Genomic DNA, 19,657 nt, shown 5'->3' with positions numbered 1-19,657 from the left:
AATAATTAATAACCTACCGTATATACTTATTATACTATAATTTTGGGCCTCAAGAAAATTTGTGCGAGAGTGAGAACTAGTACTAATTAATCAAGTAGTTGTCCTGATTAGAAAAAAAAAAGAAGTAGTTGTCCTAAAAAATAAATATTGCCCTTTTCCTTTGTCATTTTCGAAAGATAAGAATAACCCAATGTTGTCCACAATGACTACATCATCTATACGTTGAAATGGTTGTAATAACAAAAATAATATAAGATTTATTGCTAAGGTTTTATGCATAAATTGATGTGGCAGGCCATTATCGTATGAACTTATTCACAAAATTAATATAATTAATAAGTGATTTTAGATTAATCTGTTTGTGTCAAATAAGAGAGCGAATAAATTTTTTTAAGCATATTAACTAAGATTGTATAAACGGGGTAGGGATGCCTTCCAAGGCAAGGCTTGGATAGGAATATAGGATACATCATACATATAGTAAGGAAAAAAAAAAAAAAAAAAAAAGGAAGAAGAAGCTTTCAAATTCCAAAATTGTGTTATTCCATATTTCTTAGATTGTTGATCACTAATTTCTATTTTACAACAATCATAAAAAATTATGATATGATTGAAATTGTATCATTTGACCATTAAAAAATTACTTATTTTTTTTTCTTCATATTTTTAATTTTTCTTAAATTTTTTAATTGTAAAAATGACACGGGACAAGGGTATTATGAGAATATTTCGACAAATAAGGTATTTTTAGTAGTTTAGAGGGTCAGAGTGAGAGAGTTAGTAGTTTGGGGCTACTTCCTAAACGACTGGTAGTTTAAATGGCTTAAATATCTAAATATTTTTTAATATAAATAACGTGATTTTTTTTTTATTTAAAACAAAAAATGTAGTACACATAGAAATTGAATAGAAACCAAACTATTTGTATTACAAGATTGACTTTCTTTTTATATGCACAAAAAAAGAAGAATGTTATATTGACTTTTATATCATTTCTTTTTGCTCTACCCTATATCACCTTTTATTTATTTTTTAAATTATAAAATCATGGCATTGCATTATGATATTATTTGTCAAGTTATTTTGTAAAAAATATTAAAATATGTGACCATGTATCATACCTTCAAACAAAAAAAAAAAAACTCTACAACCATAAACAAACAAATTGAGCATCGAATATAACGATTGAGTATTGGTGCAAAGTATGCCATGATGGGTAGGTAAATCTTTTCGGGTTAAGTTGAGTTTTGACATGTTTAGCCCGTTTAATAAATAAATTTGCTTTTAAATCTAGCTTGTTCGAGCCAAATTTGAGTCTACTCATAGACGACTCTATTCATTTATTGCTCGATTTGCTAATAAAGCTGAACTTACCATAAAGTAAAAAGACATAACAGAAGCATATAGAAATATTGGAAGTTGTAGGGGCATAAGTGAAAAAACGAGAACTAGACATACCTTTCATGCATTGATGACGTCTATAATGAGCAATCTACACTGCCAGAGACATCTCAACAATCGCCCCAAATCTAGCGTATAGCTGTATAAAACTGTATTTATACGACGTACTTTTCTTGTATTTGTATATTTTTTTAAAGTTCTAATTTTTAATATTTGATTCAACAGTTCAGTGGGTCCCAGTTCAAAGAAAGCTTTCTCTTGAATTTCTGATTTGTATATTCACTTTCTCCTCCATTTTTCTTCATATTTCTTCTGGTTTGTCTATCTCTCAAAATTCTCTATCCGTGACACTTTTTCTTTGGACACTCACCCAACAACTACTACAATTCCTTGCTTTTCTTGCTAAAGACTTCTGGGTGTCAGAGAGATTTGTAATCTCTTTTGTTTTTTCCATTGTGTTTGGGATTGATTGATGAGGAGGTAAGAGCCATATCTCTCTTCTTTTGGATTGCTCTGTCAGTAAGCCATTCACTTTGTTTCTATTTTTTTTGTTCTATGGTTTTTTTGTAAGTCTTGGCTTTGCTCTGAGCTGAAAATGGAAGTTTCTTTGTGAAATCTTGGACTGATATAGGAAATATTTTGAAGATTTTTATTTGGTTACCATTGTAAACTTTGGAGATTGCTTGGAGAATTTAAGTGGGTTGGTTTTTTTTAGCTTTAGATACGATTTTGGGTTTATGGGTTTTCTCTAAGCTTTGAGTTTTCCTGTATCCTTGTCTGTGGACAGTTTGAGGTGCTTCTCTTGGTGGAGGTAAAGATTCAAGATTTGGGTCTCTCACTTGTTTTTCAATCTTTTTGTTTTGAATAGTGAAATTGTTATCGCCGATGATTTTTCTTCGAATTCCTGCTATATCTGTACGTGCTTTTGATTTTATGAATTTTTCTTTATGTTGTAAATTTGGGTGTCTGGTGTAGTAGCATACGGTTGTTTTACTATCAAGTTTTGGTACTGATTCTGCAACATGATTACTTGAATGGCTTCTGGACGAGATGTTTGGATAAGTTATTCTGTTAGGTGGATTCTGTTCCTGTATCCGGCAACATTTGGGTTTTCGGGTGTGGACAATTTAATATCTGGGCAGTACAAAGTTGAGAATTTGGAGAACTCTGACTAATGAATGCTGTAAATCTTAAAGGATTCGAGGGTGTTATATATTATACGGTTTGGATAAATTCCTCTGTCTTTTCATTTTTTCTCTCATACTTTGCTCATTTATGTGTATATATTTTGAAACTTGTTTGTATTTTAAGATTATTGGATTAAGTATTGGATGTGGCGTTTGTGATAAGTGGTTGATAATCATAGGACTTGAAAAAAGTAGGTCGGTGCTTTTCTTGTTGCTTAATTGAACTTTCCCTCTGCTTGAACTAAATAGGTGACAAACTTTGGACCTCATCTAGAAAAGACTATTTGCTGGATCTTTCCATTTTGGGATGAGATGTGTAGCATGTGTCACAATTGTGGTGCAGAATTGTTGAAGTTGGAGGAAAAAAACAGACAGAAGAATGAGAATTCTTTAAAATTTGATACTGGAGGTACCATTTGGTCTTGTAAATTTTGTGGGGATAAGCAGCGGGGAGAATCTATAAAACAGGATAGTTTGACTCCATTTACAACACTGATGATCAGTCCAACTACTTCATTATCAAGCAGTGATAGCTTTGGATCTAATTCCAGTAAAGTTCTATCTTGTTATTGCTTTAATATATATTGGCTAAACCAGATGTTCATCTTGGACAGTGCTGACGTAGCCTAAACTAATGATTTCTTTTATCTTCTGCTGTTACAGGTGAGTTTTCGGTTGATGTAAACTCATATGACAGGTATATACTGCCCCCCCCCCCCCCCCCCCCAAATTTACTGAATCATAATGGTGGTAGAGTATTTGTCCTTGCTATTTTGAATTATTTATGATTTATCACATTTCTACTTCTGATTCTATCAGGGGTAATCGGGAAGAAAGTAAAACGGATGATAGTCAAGAGGGTTATAGAAGAATGGAAACCAACTCAAAGGAAAGCAATGGTGGCAATGATAGGCACATTGCAAGGGATGTGGAAATACAAATAAGTAATGGTCAAGAGCCAAAAGATGGTGTTCCTGGCTATGATGGCAAATCATCTAATGAAGTGGCTGAGAATTCTCAATCTATTGATGATGAATTCGACACCCAAATTTGGGAACCTCCAGAGGCAGAAGACCCAGAGGATGACATGGAGGGGAGCGTGGCTTATAATGATGATGATGATGATGAGTGCGGTGATGACACTGAGTGGGGCAAGCCAGCTTCTTTGAGTCGCTTTAGAGATGAAGGAAGTGGGAGTTACAAGTTTAAAGTGGAAAAACAAAGAGCAATAAAAGAGGTGATAAATGGGAGGTTCAAGGCCCTTGTATGTCATCTTCTTAAATCCGTGGGTATTGCCTTTTCTAGGGAAGATGGTGAAAGTTGGGTGGATATAGTTACTTCTTTATCATGGGAAGCTGCTTCATTTTTGAAGCCTGATGCTATTGATGGTAAAGCAATGGATCCAAATGGTTGTGTGAAAGTGAAATGCATTGCAACTGGTTCTCGCAGCCAAAGGTAAATAGCCTTTGCATTTTTTTTTTAATCTTTATTTTTCATCTTAGTTCCACTGAACATCCCTTTGACATAAAAGTGACGTGTCCATACTTGGGGGAACAATCAGTCTATCTCTGTATTGACGTTACTAAGTTTAATTGCGTTAAAGGATGTTAACTGCATGTTAAGGACCATGAGAGGAAATTGGAGGAGATTAAGTCTTTATTCTTCAATCCTCTGTATCTTTGGACAATCGCTTTTGTTTCTCCTTTAGTGGTTAGTTATTATGATTTTCTTGTTTTTACTTTTTTTTTTTATTTTTTCTCCTTCTAGCTAAGTTTTTTCTCTTGTATACTTCCTTTGTACCTTTGGGCGCTTTATACTTTTGTTGATATCTTGATTACTTATTTAAAAAAAAAAATGCCCTCCAAGCTATTTGATTGTTTTTCCCTTTCTCTTGGTTATTTATTTATCTTGCTTCTTTTACCCTTTAAATGCCATTCTTAACAAAGGAAGTGCATACGCTCATACTTACAAGTGACACTGAATGGCATTTAACCCATTCAATGCATTTTAACATGACATCAGATCACCTCACATATGTCAGTTTGAGATGTGGGATGATTCTCTTTCTCTCTCTCTCTTCTCCTTAGTCATTCAACCCCCCCCCTCTGCCCAACCCGTCATGAATACCTAATTTTGGGTTTGATTTTGCAGTCAAGTAGTAAAGGGTTTGGTCTTCAAAAAACGGGCTGCTCACAAGCACATGCCAACTAGCTACAAGAATCCAAGGTTGTTGCTGATCAGGGGCGAGCTTGGTCAAAGTTCTAGTGGGTTGTCATCATTTGCTTCAATAGAGCAGCAGGTAAAATGATCAGAATGTCCTCAATTTTTGCACCTGGAAATTATACTAACTCCTTTTCTAATCTTTTGCTTGCAGGGAAGAGGTTATCTGAGGTCTCTTATTGAGATGATAGAACTGTGCCATCCAAATGTGATCTTAGTAGAAAAAACTGTTTCTCGTGATATCCAGGAGTCTATTCGTGCAAAAGGAATGACACTGGTCTATGATATGAAGCTTCATCGCCTAGAGAGAATAGCCCGTTGTACTGGCTCACCAATCCTTTCATCTGATACTTTGACCGGTCAAAAGCTAAAACAATGCGAGTCTTTTCATATCGAAAAATTTATAGAGGAACATGCCCCTTTTGGTGAAGGGGGAAAGTGGCCCAGTAAAACACTGATGTTTCTTGAAGGCTGTACCACGCGTCTTGGTTGTACGGTCAGTCTATTACTTCTCATTATTGTTTTGTTACGTACATTGTTTGACTTTGTATATTAACAGGTTGATTTTAGGGTTGTACTCCATTTACTAGGTCACCTTCTCTTCTTGGTGATTGAGGACATGGACTCTTAGACATGTATGCATAGATTCACATGTGGCTTGAGATATTACTGATATTTATTAAACCCGAACGGATCTTGACCCAGTTTAAGTCTCGGGTCACCAAGTCACTAGTTCAACTAGTGGATTATTGGTCTAACCGAAGGGTCATTTAAAAATTAAGTAATTAATTATTTTTAATTTTTGTATTCATAAAAATTGAAAAAATTGAGAAACTAATTTAAAAAAAATAGAAAAGAGTTTATAAATTTTCATAACACTATTAAATGTTGAGCTCTCTTTTTGCAACACAAAGATAAAGAGTGCTCAACAATGTTACTTTTGAATCTTCTTGGGGTCAATTACTTATAAAAACAAATGTTACTTTTGAAAAAAAATCTATTGTCACCAAAATGCCAAATCTTTAAATTACAATATAGATGTGTGAAGTCAATTTTCAAGCAATTATATACATGGTATACTACTTATAAAAAAAAATACATGGTATATTATAAAAAAGATTGGGTTCAACTTATTAAGTAAATAAATCAAAAGATCCAATCATGAAAAGAAAAATTAGACATATATTAAGAAAGTCAATGCAAACAAAAATGAAGAGAATTTATTAAAGAAAAAATATTATGAAAGAAGGTAAACAATTTAGAACGGGAATAATTTTTTCAAAAACTCTTATGACTTCTCTTCGTAATTGTTTTACATAAACAATATATACAATTATGGAAAGAATTGCAAATAAATCAGAGAAAAATTTTTATTTATTGATTTTTTCTTTAATATAACAAAAAAAAAATTATTTATTGATTTTTTTCTTTAATATAACCTTTTCTCTCGTAAAAGAACAAAATGCCAAACTTATTAATAAGTATTTACAAAATTAGATAGATTTGTAATTTAAAATACAGTAGCAAACCCAGACAGTTCTGCAAAACCCGTTTAGGTTGAACACAATCCATTTGGTTTGACTGGGTCATATGATACACAGACTATTCTAGGCACTGGGTTATTGTTTCACTTGTCTGACTGGCTGGGCTGTCCAGGTTTAATAACTATGGTATTACTTGTTTCTCAGAATTTTTTTGATCTAGCCTATCATGTGATTAGTTGGCTTGTAGACTTTGTAATATGAACTACCCAATGTTTTTCTACAGCCAAATGCTGTTTCAAAATTTATTATGACGTAAAATAAGTTCTTTAACCTCATTTAATCTTGCGTGTTAAAGGCTCAATAGTTGGTGACATGCTAGGCTCCTTTGAATAAAGTGATAGCTAATAGTTCATGATGTCTAAGTCCTCGATCTTTTTTTTTTGGAAAGAGTTGTTATAAGTTTCTAATAAGTTAACCTCGTACATCATATTATTTTTAGTGATGGTAGAACTTAAACTTTGAGGTTAGCAAATCTATATAATATGCTAATTTTCCTGAGTTAATATAGCCTTCTTTCCATTTTTGCTATTAATGCTTAGAAGTTAGATTTTAATTTAAGATTTCCTTGAGCCAGAATTCTCATGGTATATGGAAGTACTTGACTTTCTGCATGGCATGACATTGCAGATTTTGCTGAAAGGCGCACATAGCGATGAATTGAAGCAGACTAAAAGTATTGTGCAGTTTGCGGTTATCATGGCATATCATTTAATTCTTGAGACATCTTTCCTTGTTGATCAGAGGGCAATGTTCTCTACAATTCGATTTCGTGAAGTGGCAAATGTCTTGCCAACTGATCAACAATCCCCCAATTTAGAATCTGTTGACTCAAGTGTTCCTTGTATTGAGGAATTTACTGCCACAAATGGGTCACATACAGTTGATATTCCCATTTCCAATGGATTCCATGAAGAAAATACCCACAATTCTAACTTAGAATCAGAAAGCAACTCTCCATTAAGTTATGAACCATATAATCCAGCCATTTTCTCTGGGTTGTCATCTCTTTCTGCTTCGTTAAAAAAAGTTATGGCAGACAGTTTCCCTCTTGCCACCCCTACTCCGTATCAATCACTGTCATCATTCTTTGGATTCAATGGAAGGCAATCCAATGGTCATGTCAGTGAGGTTGTTTCTCTTTCAACAACTCCAGTGGCAGTTGACCATTCTGATATGGAAGCTAAAGGTAGTTCCATCAAAGTGAAGTCACTTGATGGCGAGCAGTTTCAGACTTCTTCAGCATTCACTGAAGCCCCTCTAGAGATAAAAATAGATGGTGGTACCAGTGAAGACCAACTGCAAAGTTGGGATGACATCAACACGGTGGTGAATTCTCAGAGTATTTTGGTTTTGATGTCTAGACGGAATGCATTAAGGGGGACAATATGTGAGCAGAGCCATTTTTCTCATATCATGTTCTACAAGAATTTTGATGTTCCTCTTGGAAAGTTTCTGAGGGATAATTTACTCAATCAGGTTTCTCATAACTTCACTTACTAAGACATCATTTTATAGTTATGAATTTTTCACTCTGTGTATATGATTCTAAAACGAGCTAATAAGCATATAAGATATCTGGAAGTGAATAGTGCTTCAATATGTCATGTTTCTAAAAGTTGTTTTTATTTTTAAATTTTAATTTCATTAAATATACAGTTTATGCTTCTAAAGAGTGGACTATCCTCTATGGAGGGGCCTTGTATACTTCCTATGTATAAGGGCCTTGTGCTTTTCTTTCTCTTTTCCTTTTAGTACACATTTTCTATTTCTCTATCAATGACAAGAAAAAAAGGTTTATGCTTTTCAGTTTGCTGACTTAAGTTACATTCAGTTCCACGATGTGGTGGGTTGGGATTTGTGTCCAAACTTCCTTTTTTATTTTTTTAAAAAAAGATTTAGCTTGCATTAAGTGAACACGGCACTTATAAAAACTGCTCAATATGCAGAGAAGCCAGTGCACCACATGTAGTGAATTACCAGAAGCTCATTTTTACTATTATGCACATTATAATAGGCAGCTTACTATACAAGTTAAACGGCTTCCTAAGGGAAAACATTTGCCTGGGGAAGCAGAAGGGAAGCTTTGGATGTGGAGTTGTTGTGGTAAATGTAAACCTGGGAATGGAATCTCAAAATCCACAAAAAGAGTGTTGATTTCCAATGCTGCCCGTGGTTTGTCATTTGGAAAGTTCTTGGAGCTCAATTTCTCTCATGCCTCTTTGTCTAGCAGATTATCCAGCTGTGGCCATTCTCTGCATAGTGACTTCCTCTACTTCTTTGGGTATGGATTGTTTATCAGCTTCTTATCTTATTGTGCATCTGTTATATTTTGGGTGTCAAACAAAAGTGGGTTTTCACCCTTATAAAAAAAGGGGTTCCGTACAACTAGTCAGTGAGGAAATTTTTGTTTGCACTGGAAAAAGTTGGGATTTTCATAGGCCTGTTGCTTATATATAATTTTATTTTTTATTTTTTATTTTTATTGGGTTGGGGGTGTTGCAAACTGTTGCTAGACTGCATTATATCAGTTTACTTTACAGAAGTGTGCGATGGAAATGAATTCCTGCATTTTGGATATTGGTGTGTCTAGTAGTGTATGATTGATAATGATATGTTTATAATGGTAACTTGATTGAATAACTGCAGGTCAGGCCCCATGGTTGCAAAGTTCAAATACTCTACAGTAGCAATATATAATGTTTCTGTGCCTCCTCAGAAGTTGGAGTTTAGCAATTCAATTAGACAAGAGTGGCTCAGGAAAGAAATTGAGAATGTATGTCTTTTTTATGCCGACTTTTTGGTTTGTGATAATGCTGTGTCTCTTTTGGCATGTTGGAAGATATCATTGTGTTCCACTCCACCTGTTGTTAATTTATTTTATTGTCTTATCCTTCTTTCTTCAAGGTGTACATGAAAGGGATGTTACTGTTCAGAGAGGTTGCAAACTCTTTGAAGAAGATCAGATCTCAATTTATAGGCAGAACTCTGAACTTGCGAGGCACATCATTAGACTTATCTGATATTGAAGAGATGTTGAAGCACGAAACATCCGACTTCGAGGTTGGTTTTCCCTTAGTACAATATTTTGACAGGTTGCATCTGTAACATGCTATTTATGTAGGACTGTCAAGCTTGTGAGTTCATTTGTCCCATCTGTGTGCATAACTTTGTTATAACTCATAACTCAATGCTATTACAAGTTAAAACTGGGATGTATGCAAACCTTAATAAATAATTCTTAATCTCTATGCATTTACTGGGGAATGTTTTGGTGGACTCGAGCTTTTATTACTAGAGATATTGCTTGGTCCTCTGCTTGATCAAGGATTTCTTTTTCTTCCAGTTTCATATGTGATAGTTGAGTTTTTTCAGTTTGACTGTCCTCTACTGGACATTTGTTGTTTTTCGTACTTCTTTCTACTTTTTAAATGCAACTATTGCCTTTACTAATTCTCTTAGACATAATCTAGGCAATCTTTTTTGTTCTGGAAGGATTCTATTATAATAGTTATGATATAAAACAGGTAAACATTCAGAATGCTGTTTCTAAGAATGGGAATCCAGACCAAGCTGTTTACAAACTTCTCAGCTTGAATCGATTATTGTGGGAGCTTCTGCTTGAATCATGCATTTGGGATCGACGATTGCATTCCCTACTCTCACCCGAATATACAGCAGGTGACTCTAATACCGCTGAGAAAGTAATGCAAGAACAAGTCAAGTTGTTGGATGGCCCTGCTGCGGGAGGCAATGACGGGACAGAAACAATTTTGGAGAATGGCAATGTAGTCTTTGATGACTGTGCCAATTTGAGAGTTAAGCTAGATACATCCGTAGAAGCAAATGGATTGCCAATCAAAGAAATTCCAGTTGAAGGCCCAGTTCAAGAATCTAGTGATGGAGATGATGTATTTAATACATCTACTGTGGCTGAGGGTGAGGTGCCAACTCTGGGTCCAAGTACAAATGGATCATCTGGCCAAGAGTGTGCTGTGAATGGCTCTGTCCATCGTCAGTCTGGTGATGATAATTGTCAGGCAGTGATTCTTTCTTCGTCAGATCCCCAGATGGATAGAACCGTTCCAATTTCCACAGGGCTTGGGAATGCGGATTCTATTTCTGATTTACATGTATCAAAGAAGGATAAATCTCTACGTTCACTCTCATCCAGCTTAGAAAATTCAATTGAATGGCCCTGGACACCTTTCTCAGAAATACGACAGATGGGCATGAAGGATCTCCTGAAAGGTTACTTGAAGAAATTTGAATCTATCAGTAGCTATACTCCAGAATACATTCCCACGGCGTATCAACTGATCATTGAGGAAGGCTCAAGGCTGCACATTCCTCTTGAAACTGATAATTATATTGTATCAGACTATGATGGTGAACTCTCAAGCATAATTGCCTGTGCACTGGCGTCCTTGAATGATGTACCTGTTCCTTTGGAAGTTCTTGATGAGGATAATAAGAGAGAGAATGGAGTGGCCACCAAGTCATTTGAAAGTTTACACAGCCTAGTTCGAAGTTCCGCCAGTACATACCCGCCTTTGTCTTCAAATGGTTCTTCAGATTCAGATTCAGTCCATTCTACACCAAGCATTTCTTTAGAAGATCAACGGTTCTCCAGTTTTGATGGGTTGAATTTGTTGGATTCTCTAATCCTTCCAGAACCTTTTAATCCAGTTGTCAATCTGCTTGGGAAGGGTAAATATACTGTAGCTTGTCTATATGCCAAAGAATTCCGTGATCTTCGCCACCGCTGCTGCCCATCTGAGGTTGATTATATTGCTTCTCTAAGCCGTTGTAGGAGCTGGGATGCCAAAGGTGGGAAGAGCAAATCATTTTTTGCTAAAACACTAGATGACAGGTTTATCATAAAGGAAATTAAAAAGACAGAATTCGATTCATTTACGAAGTTTGCTCGGGATTATTTCAAGTACATGAATCAGTCATTTGAGTTGGGGAACCAAACATGCCTTGCAAAAGTTCTTGGGATCTATCAGGTTTGTTGGATTGATTTTTCACCTTTTGATGACCTTGCAAAAGTTCTTGCAATTGCTAGTTTTTCACTTTTTGATGACCTTGCATTTGAGTTTCTTTGCAGGTAAGTATCAGACAGGCAAAAAGCGGGAAAGAGAATAGGCATGATCTGATGGTCATGGAGAATCTTAACTATGGTCGGAAAAGTACTCGTCAGTATGATCTTAAAGGTGCTCTACATGCTCGGTACACTGCAGCAGCTGATGGTTCAGGCGAGGTTCTTTTGGATCAGAACTTTGTCAATGACATGAATTCCTCTCCCTTGTATGTTAGTAATAAATCCAAGCGTCTCTTGCAACGGGCTGTTTGGAATGACACAGCTTTTCTTAATGTGAGTTTGCTGTTAATTCTTTCTATTAATCGACCTATACATCTGCAGACTTAATTATGTCTCATTTCCATTCATCATATTTGGCCCGGAACATATTTCTTACGAGGTATAGATAACCTTAGCTTGTGAAAATGTGAAGCTATCCAGTGACAATTGCATGTTTTCCATATCTGCAGTCAATCAATGTTATGGATTATTCTTTACTAGTAGCTGTGGATACGGAGCGGCGGGAGCTTGTATGCGGGATCATTGATTATCTGAGGCAGTATACCTGGGACAAGCAACTAGAGACTTGGGTGAAATCTTCACTTGTTCCAAAGAATGTTTTGCCGACCGTAATTTCTCCAAAAGAGTACAAAAGAAGATTCAGAAAGTTCATGTCCTTGCATTTCTTGTGCGTCCCAGATAATTGGTGCTCACAAATGTCCTCTGGATCTTGTGAACTTTGTGGAGTCAGAGATGAAGATGATGATGGTACTTCTCAGCCGAAATCCCAAAAGGAAGGGAGGCTTAATGGTTTTTCTGCATGAGTCTCTTTTCTTTGTTAATATTGATTGTTTAATTTGCTGCTGCTTCCCCCTTACAGTTTACATATACTGTATATAGATGAGTATCCCAGTTTATATACCCAACCCCAGTTATTCAGCGATTTTTAGCGAATTATCTGGGGTGAGTTCCATTCCCATAGGTCGGTCCAAGCTCACCTTGAGGTTTTTGTTTTTACTTGGAATCAATTACAAGTTGCAGCCCCCAAATGTGTTAAATGGTAATGATGTATTTTTGACTTTCTTCTTGTATTCATTTTTCAATTGTCACTATCAATCAGCATTATTACGTGGAATGAAATGCACGTTTATCTCTACATATTGAAATTAGGGTTTATGTCATCCTGTTGGAAATGAAAATTTGCTACATTAATTTAAGAAGGTATTTATTTCCCATACCATTCAAAGCATAAGTAGATACTTGGTCTTGGACATGTCATACAAGCTGTATTCTGCACTGCCTGTTCCTTGGGTGGGAACATCAATAAGTGATGGATAGCGCCAAGTATGTAAATTAGGTTCCGTTATGTAAAACATTTTTCCTATTTTTCAGTGTTTGGTACAATTGCAAATCGCGGTCAAACCGAAACAATTTCAGTTGATCAGGAAAATTTTATTTAATTTTCGTAAAATGATTTTCTTTTTTAAAATTTTAAACCATTTTTCGAATTTGAGCTTCTTATTCTCAAATCGCTGGATCACAACGGAATTTGCTAGACCATTGTTGGAAGCTGTTCGAGGTTGTTGGCCGTTTGTCGCTCTCATTTTCCGTACAAGCTAAATGCGGAAATTTTTTTCAAGGTTCATTAAAAATACTTTTTTAATGCTTTTATTGCAATTTTTTTTTTTTTTTAATAATCGTATAGGTGTATAGTTGACATATCACCTGGATTCTGTCAGAAAATTAACGGAACATGTCATGGAAGAACCTACTTCAAGCTCAATCAGGTATGTATGTTGCCATAGTTTAGTTTAACAGAGACAGGCACCATGTCCGAGTCCAGAGTTAAAACTGAAACCATGTTTGAGACTCTTTGAAGAATTTTTGTTGGACAAGAAGCATTAGGAGACATGCCTTCTCTCTTCAATTTGAATGGCAAAGCATAACTGTTTCTTAAACCAAAAGCAACTGCCAAATTGTCACCGACGGGGAAGGAAACCTCCCACAAGAAACCAGGCCAAGAAAAAAACGTAAAAGAAAAGGCTCAGGAATGGAATAGCTTGTTCCCCTAACTTGAACAAAGAATCCCCACACTTCCATGCTCAGATGCTATTATAAAGTACCTCTTCCAGTCAAGGCTCTCCATAGCCTCCCTTGAAGATGGACGACATCTTAATCTGCCAAGACTTGATTGAAAGGCATGAAGGCGAAGAAGACTATTACTACCTTAAAGATGGCGGCGCCGATGAAACCCATTGCATGTATGTTATCAATGCAATCCTAAGTGGCACTGCACGTCTAAATGTTCTCTTACCCACAGCCACCATCCTTTCCTTCACCATTTTAACTCCTCTCTTCACCAATGATGGTGAATGCACCACCTTGAACCGCTGGCTAATGGGCTTCTTCTTGGCTCTTTCAGCAGCCTCTTGCATCTTCTTTACATTCACAGACAGCTTTCGGACGGCCACCGGTAGGTTGTATTATGGGGTGGCAACATTTGGAGGAATATGGACTTTCAACGGTGGCCGGAAGAAACCGCTTGTGCCATTCGATTATAGGCTGAGATGGGCTGATCTCTTCCATGCGTCACTTTCGGTGATTGCATTTCTTACCTTTGCAGCGTTACACAATGATGTGGTGCAATGTTATTATCCAGAAATGCCTAGGAGGGTGACCAACACTCTTCCTCTTGTTGTTGGTTTTGTGATAAGCGTCTTGTTTGTGGCCTTTCCTTCCAAGAGAAAGGGTATTGGGTATCCTTTTTTGCTGCAGAGGGACGCTCTGTACTCAAGATGCTGAGACATTCTCTGTTTTCTTTCTGCAGAATCCCAGAAAGCTGTAGCAATTTTCCTATATATCAAACATTAAGACTTGTATACAGCTCATTCTCCCAATGTTTACATGATAAAATATGGCAGAGTAATTTGTTGAGAGCTGTAAATCAGGGTATTCTCCTACTAATGACAGGATAAAAGAGTTATGCTAGGGGCTCAAATCCTATAGTTTTAACAACCAAACAGTTCCCATGAAATGTTCCACCTGAATATCAAGGAATTATGGGAAATACAAACTCTCTCAAGAAAGAAGAACATCGGCAAATTCTTTAGCATCAGAACATTCTTCTTTTGGTGCTATAATTTAGTATCAAAACATTTAAGGAATACAAAACAGGTTATAAATTAACTTTAAAGGAATGGGCATTTAAGAAATAGGATCGATTCACATAGTATCATCATGACAAAAGCTATTAGGATAAATAAGAAATTAGGCTCGTTATTTTATGTGCAATGACAACGTAGTGGAATTGATACACCTGGTGGTCTTCTATTCTCTCGGACAATGGCTTCCTTAATCATGGGCAATTTCTGGTGAACCTTTTTCCATATGTGATTCACAGCACCATCCGGGGGAATTGGCCCAATACCACTCGGATGCCCATTGTCATATTCAAAAATACGCTGAATGCGAGACATATTTTGCCGAAATTTATCCTTCTGTTCTTTAGAAAAGCTTCTGAGAAGACCCACTAGCCAATTTGGCCTCAATGCATCATTAACTGCCACAAAAACTGAAAACTCTGAATAGTCTATCATACCTTCAAATGGGAGCTCAATGTTATCACTGACAGTAACAGGTATACAAAGACTTTGAATGGCATCAAAAAGTCGGCATGAAGTGGGGGTGTCCCCAGCTGGGTGCAAGCAGAACTCTGATGTTCTCATCCCTCTAATTGACTGCTCTCTCCCAGTGGCATTTGGGAAGCCTTCTTCCATGATAACGCCTGGCTCATTAACCAACAAGTCCCACAATTTCTCTCGAACTATGCCTCCCTGTTAATGGAAAAATAGAACCCATCTTACATTCACAGTTCATAATCCAAAATGGCGGCTGATTTGGAGAAACTCTTGTGTAATAATGTATTAAATAGGTGCCAATGATCTATGACTTTAAAAAAAAATGATTTGGAAAAGATACTTTTAATTGGTTAAAGTAGGGACGAATACCATTGAAAAGCCATTCATTTTCTCATAACATATTTAACACACAAAAAAAAAAACTTTTAAAAAAAGAGTCAAAATTGTATATTATTTTTTAAACACACACACACACACACACACACACACACACGGGGAACTTAACATGCCTTTACATCAAGAATGTGTTCCAAGTTCTTTTATCACATCACAATCAAGAATTGCCAAATGACACAATGATCACAGCTATCATAAGACAAGAGATGCCAAAACTCTCTATGGTGAGGTGTCCTGAGTGATATAGAAACTTCTTTTAAAAAGACAATTACACATGACAAATCAGGCAAGCTGTAAGGTGCGGCATTGTTAACTAGCTAGTTGAGAGAGGGAGAGAGAGTCTAGTCAGTTGAGAAAGGAAGTGACTGAAAACACATTAATATTGATGAAGAATATTATGGCAGGAGGAATTGATCTTCAAGTGACATTGCCTCCTGTTGAGTCAAAGGTGTCTGATATAAAAGGCTGTTTTTGAGGCTAAATTCAGCTAAATTGGGCAACTGAATAACAAGAACAAAAGAAAGCAATAAAAGTAGCATATCAATCTGCAGTAAAAAATTGATAAATTATGCCTAGTCCATAAAAGAGATTTAGATATATGTCACTGACCCGGTGCCTATGTTTAGCCCCTTTAAAATAAAGAAGCGTTTGGCGTCTCTGGTCTTCTGACAAGTGCAAGCTAGGTAGTAGATGGGTATATGGCACGATTACATCTTTGAGTAGGGAAACTTGGGTGTGTTGAATCATATCTGGTGAGCTACCATTGGATGATGACTTTGAATCAAGTCGGTACCATCCACCAAAATCCACCACGAGGAGAATAGCTGGGGCTATCTCAGCTCTGACATGCCACATTGCAACTGGGTCTGCCAAAGAATGCTTCAAGTTTTAACATAACCTGACAATCCAGAGACTAAATTATAAGCTGCTAAAACATGCAATAAATCTTTTGTTTCTTTCTCCCGGTCAAGCAGTGTATAAATCAGGCAAAAAATGTCATAGTGATGGTTTTCATTCTGTCTTAAGTTTTCATATTAATGTTAATAACAGAAGTTTGAGTTATCATTATAACTCTGTTCGATTTTTGTTACACTTGACACTGCCATCCACTAAATGATAAGTCTAGTGAAACTTGAACTTCCAATAAAGTAAAGGAAATTAACTGTATCAAGTTGCCAAACAGCCAGAAGAAACTGGAAATCTAAATTAGTCTCTTTCAAACAGCTTTATATTATTTCTAATTTGATGTTAGAAGAAAACGTTCCAAGATTTTAATTGAAAACACAAAAGCCAACTTGAATTACAGAATTGCATGATTCCTTCTGACATTTAGGTATCTTCAACTATTTCAATTTGTTTATTTCGTTTTATCCCATGCTAAAGGCACAGAGCTTGCTCCAAACCCTATGGAAACTATCCAAAAAGGGTTTCTTGGGAGTTTATCAAGCAACATCCATGGAGATAATATAAATCACTTGGCGGTAAACAGGTTTAAAAGACGAGGAGTTTTCATCAAAAAGATGCACAGTTCTTCTAAAACCTGATCCCATTTGATTGAGTGAAAAGATAGATAGTAATGGTACACATAATCCAGAAACTAGAACAAACTCTAAGGCTTCTAATCCTCCAAACAAATAAGCCAGAGGACTGAGCACCAACAATGAGCAATGGAGGATCAGTAGCTTTTCTTGCATGTATTGCCCTAGATATAACAATCCAATTCCTCAGTGTGTCCACCCATAGCATCATGTCAAGAGGTGCCATTCAAATGAAAGAATCTATAGGACTAAGTACTAGCTAGAAAAATCAAGTTCAAAATAATCAACCAATTAAGACCAAAAGAATGGCTTCAACATAAAGAACAGGGACAACTAAGCAAGAGCACATTGAATTAGTCCAAATCTTGGTCATTTCCCATGTGCCACTTTGATGCTCCAATAACAATGACAGGGTAAATAATGTAATAACTACTAAGTGACTACATTTGCAAAATAAAAAAAAGCCTCTAAAAGGTTTTGGAAGGAAAGGCTCCTCCACTAATAATTTAGCAGTCCCAGAAAGTGATCCAGGACAACTCTTAAGACAGTGACAAAGAACCCACCAGATTCTTTCAGGAAACCCAGAGAGCACCCAGGTTCCAACATATGAACCACCGAAATTTCATTCTTTTTCTAACAAATAGAAAATTCAAGTGGGCCCCCAAGATATACGCAGGTTACAAGTTGTGGAAATGCTAATTTTGTCATTATAGTTGAACTTATTTCGATTGGGCTGCTTGGGTAATCTCAATAATCTACATAACATTAGTCTAACGTACCATTTCAAACCTGGCACACTTTCTCGTCCTGAATGCCATCCAATCAACGATGCCCTAACTGTGTTTAGTTGGGTGGAAAATAATTTCATGGGGAAATAATCTATTCCTGAAAAAATGTAGGAAGTAGCTCAGTAGAATACTGTGGGAAACTATTTTGGTTGTTTGGGATACAGACGGATTTTAAATCCAACAGAAAATAAAAGCATATATTGGGTCATTAACAGAGAGAGACATTACGGCATTAATACTTTTCAAAGTGCATAAATATATCCCAAAAAAATTCCTAAATTGTAAGTAGGAACAAGAATAAAAAGACTACAAATCTAGACATTTCCTTAAAAGGTCATTAAGCTTCTAAATACGGAAAACATCGTACTTCAAAATCAGAAAATATATGCCGTTTCCTACGTTATTCTCATCGTTCTCGGTAACCCAACAGAGAGTAAATTCAGAAAAAAAGTTCAACAACATCAACTAAAGAAACTAACCATTAACACTTACTCACACGATTCGAAAGCCATCAATATCCAATACCCACAAGACAAAATCAAACATGAACAACACTAACAACCAAAACTGAAACAAGAACCCAAATGAAATGTACCAGTGAGAACAAAGACGTGGTCGCGGCCGCCGGACCGCTTCCAAGCCGGAGTTCCCCTCACCAAATCCACAATCTGCCGTTGCCTCTCGTAGTCTTCGTTCCCCACCTTCTTCCTAAACGCCCCCTTCGCCGTTCCCAGCTGCAACTCCGCACTCAATGTCGCGAAGAACGGCACGAAAACGACGTCGGATTCCTCGACATCGAAGACCCGCCTGGCAAACGAACCTGCTCGCAAGCTTTCGGGGGTCATGAGGTCCCCGGTGATCCAGTACTCGGCGCTGTACTGCTTGATCAGCGGGTTCTCGGGATAGGGAGGGAATTGGAGGTTTTTGGGGAGGTGGGTCGGAGCGATCTGGGGGTCGGATTCGGCGGAGAGGCGGGAGTCGGGGGCGGAGGAGGACCAGTACCGGCCGAGGAGGCCGTAGTTGAGGGATCTGGGAAGGTCCGCCACGTAGACTTTGATGGAAGTGTGGGGCTGTTGAAGGGTGGTTTGGGGAGTGATTTGAGAGCGGTGGTTGGAGAAGAGGAAGAAGAGGGTGAGGGAAAGGGTGAAGACAAGGGTGGTGAGTGAGAGAAAGAGAGTGGGGACTGAGCGTAGAGAAGAAGAGATGGTGTTCTTGAGAGCCATGTTTGTTCGATTTGGTTGTTTCTGTTGGGCTCAGTCGGGTGAAGTGGATCGATGATCCCTTTTTCCCTGCTGTTTTATCAACGGTTAGACATAAGTACAACTGCCCAACATTTCAGGCTCCATTGTTTTTTGTGTTTTGAGATTCAGCCTCCATTTCTTCAGTTCTTCTTAAAAGCATAATAAATGAACGCTAACTAAATATAAATAATAATAATAATAATAATAATAATAATAATAATCTCCCCCCTCAATTACATTGAACACTACATTCGAATTTCACTTTGTTTCGTATCCCACAGTTTTTGTAGCCACCAAACGGAAAAGTAAATGAGCTTTGAACCCTAACCATAAATTTTTCTCGGAAATGAACAATTAAACAAGGAAAAATTCTATCCATTTGGCAATGAAAAAGAATTTATTTTCTATCCGAAATTTTTTATTTTGTTTTTAAAAATCAAATATTTGAATAATAACCTAATTTCAACTCGAAAAAAACCCGAATACCCCTCTTATTTAAAAAACTACCCAACTCCAAGGGAGGGACCCGCTTAGATTGACTCACGGAGAAACATAGGTTGCAAAAGCAACCCATATATACAATCATTCAACCCATTAATAATTAAATAATAATTTTTCATTTTT

General features: G+C 36.7%; 3 protein-coding genes across 4 annotated transcripts; 2 read left to right on the top strand and 1 right to left on the bottom strand.

Annotated features, from left to right (window-relative positions):
* Positions 1 to 1,699: 1,699 nt before the first annotated feature.
* On the top strand, positions 1,700 to 12,588 carry LOC133867340 (putative 1-phosphatidylinositol-3-phosphate 5-kinase FAB1D). Of its 2 annotated transcripts, none has more exons than XM_062304073.1 (13): positions 1,700 to 1,881; positions 2,838 to 3,138; positions 3,252 to 3,285; positions 3,408 to 4,043; positions 4,740 to 4,887; positions 4,963 to 5,304; positions 6,980 to 7,828; positions 8,299 to 8,633; positions 8,999 to 9,125; positions 9,257 to 9,412; positions 9,877 to 11,358; positions 11,460 to 11,726; positions 11,903 to 12,588. In XM_062304073.1, the coding sequence occupies exons 2-13, from the start codon at positions 2,901 to 2,903 to the stop codon at positions 12,254 to 12,256; spliced, it is 4,968 nt and encodes a 1,655-aa protein (XP_062160057.1). In that variant the 5' UTR covers positions 1,700 to 1,881; positions 2,838 to 2,900; the 3' UTR covers positions 12,257 to 12,588. The 2 variants fall into 2 exon arrangements, with proteins under 2 accessions (XP_062160057.1, XP_062160056.1); XM_062304072.1 differs by lacking the exon at positions 1,700 to 1,881 and adding an exon at positions 2,182 to 2,623.
* Positions 12,589 to 13,592: 1,004 nt separating this feature from the next.
* On the top strand, positions 13,593 to 14,234 carry LOC133866088 (protein DMP7-like). The gene has a single exon (XM_062302647.1). The coding sequence runs from the start codon at positions 13,593 to 13,595 to the stop codon at positions 14,232 to 14,234; it is 642 nt and encodes a 213-aa protein (XP_062158631.1).
* A 373-nt stretch (positions 14,235 to 14,607) lies between these two features.
* Positions 14,608 to 19,193, bottom strand: LOC133866949 (probable arabinosyltransferase ARAD1). Its single transcript, XM_062303614.1, has 3 exons — positions 18,388 to 19,193; positions 16,076 to 16,332; positions 14,608 to 15,265 (listed from the first exon to the last, which is right to left on the bottom strand). The coding sequence occupies exons 1-3, from the start codon at positions 19,013 to 19,015 to the stop codon at positions 14,714 to 14,716; spliced, it is 1,437 nt and encodes a 478-aa protein (XP_062159598.1). The 5' UTR covers positions 19,016 to 19,193; the 3' UTR covers positions 14,608 to 14,713.
* Positions 19,194 to 19,657: the final 464 nt, after the last annotated feature.

This window comes from Alnus glutinosa, chromosome 4 (genome assembly GCF_958979055.1).
Source record: "Alnus glutinosa chromosome 4, dhAlnGlut1.1, whole genome shotgun sequence".
Classification (NCBI taxonomy): Eukaryota; Viridiplantae; Streptophyta; class Magnoliopsida; order Fagales; family Betulaceae; genus Alnus; species Alnus glutinosa.
The sequence above is the reverse complement of the archived record's forward strand: the minus strand, read 5'-3'. Positions and strand labels throughout refer to the sequence as shown.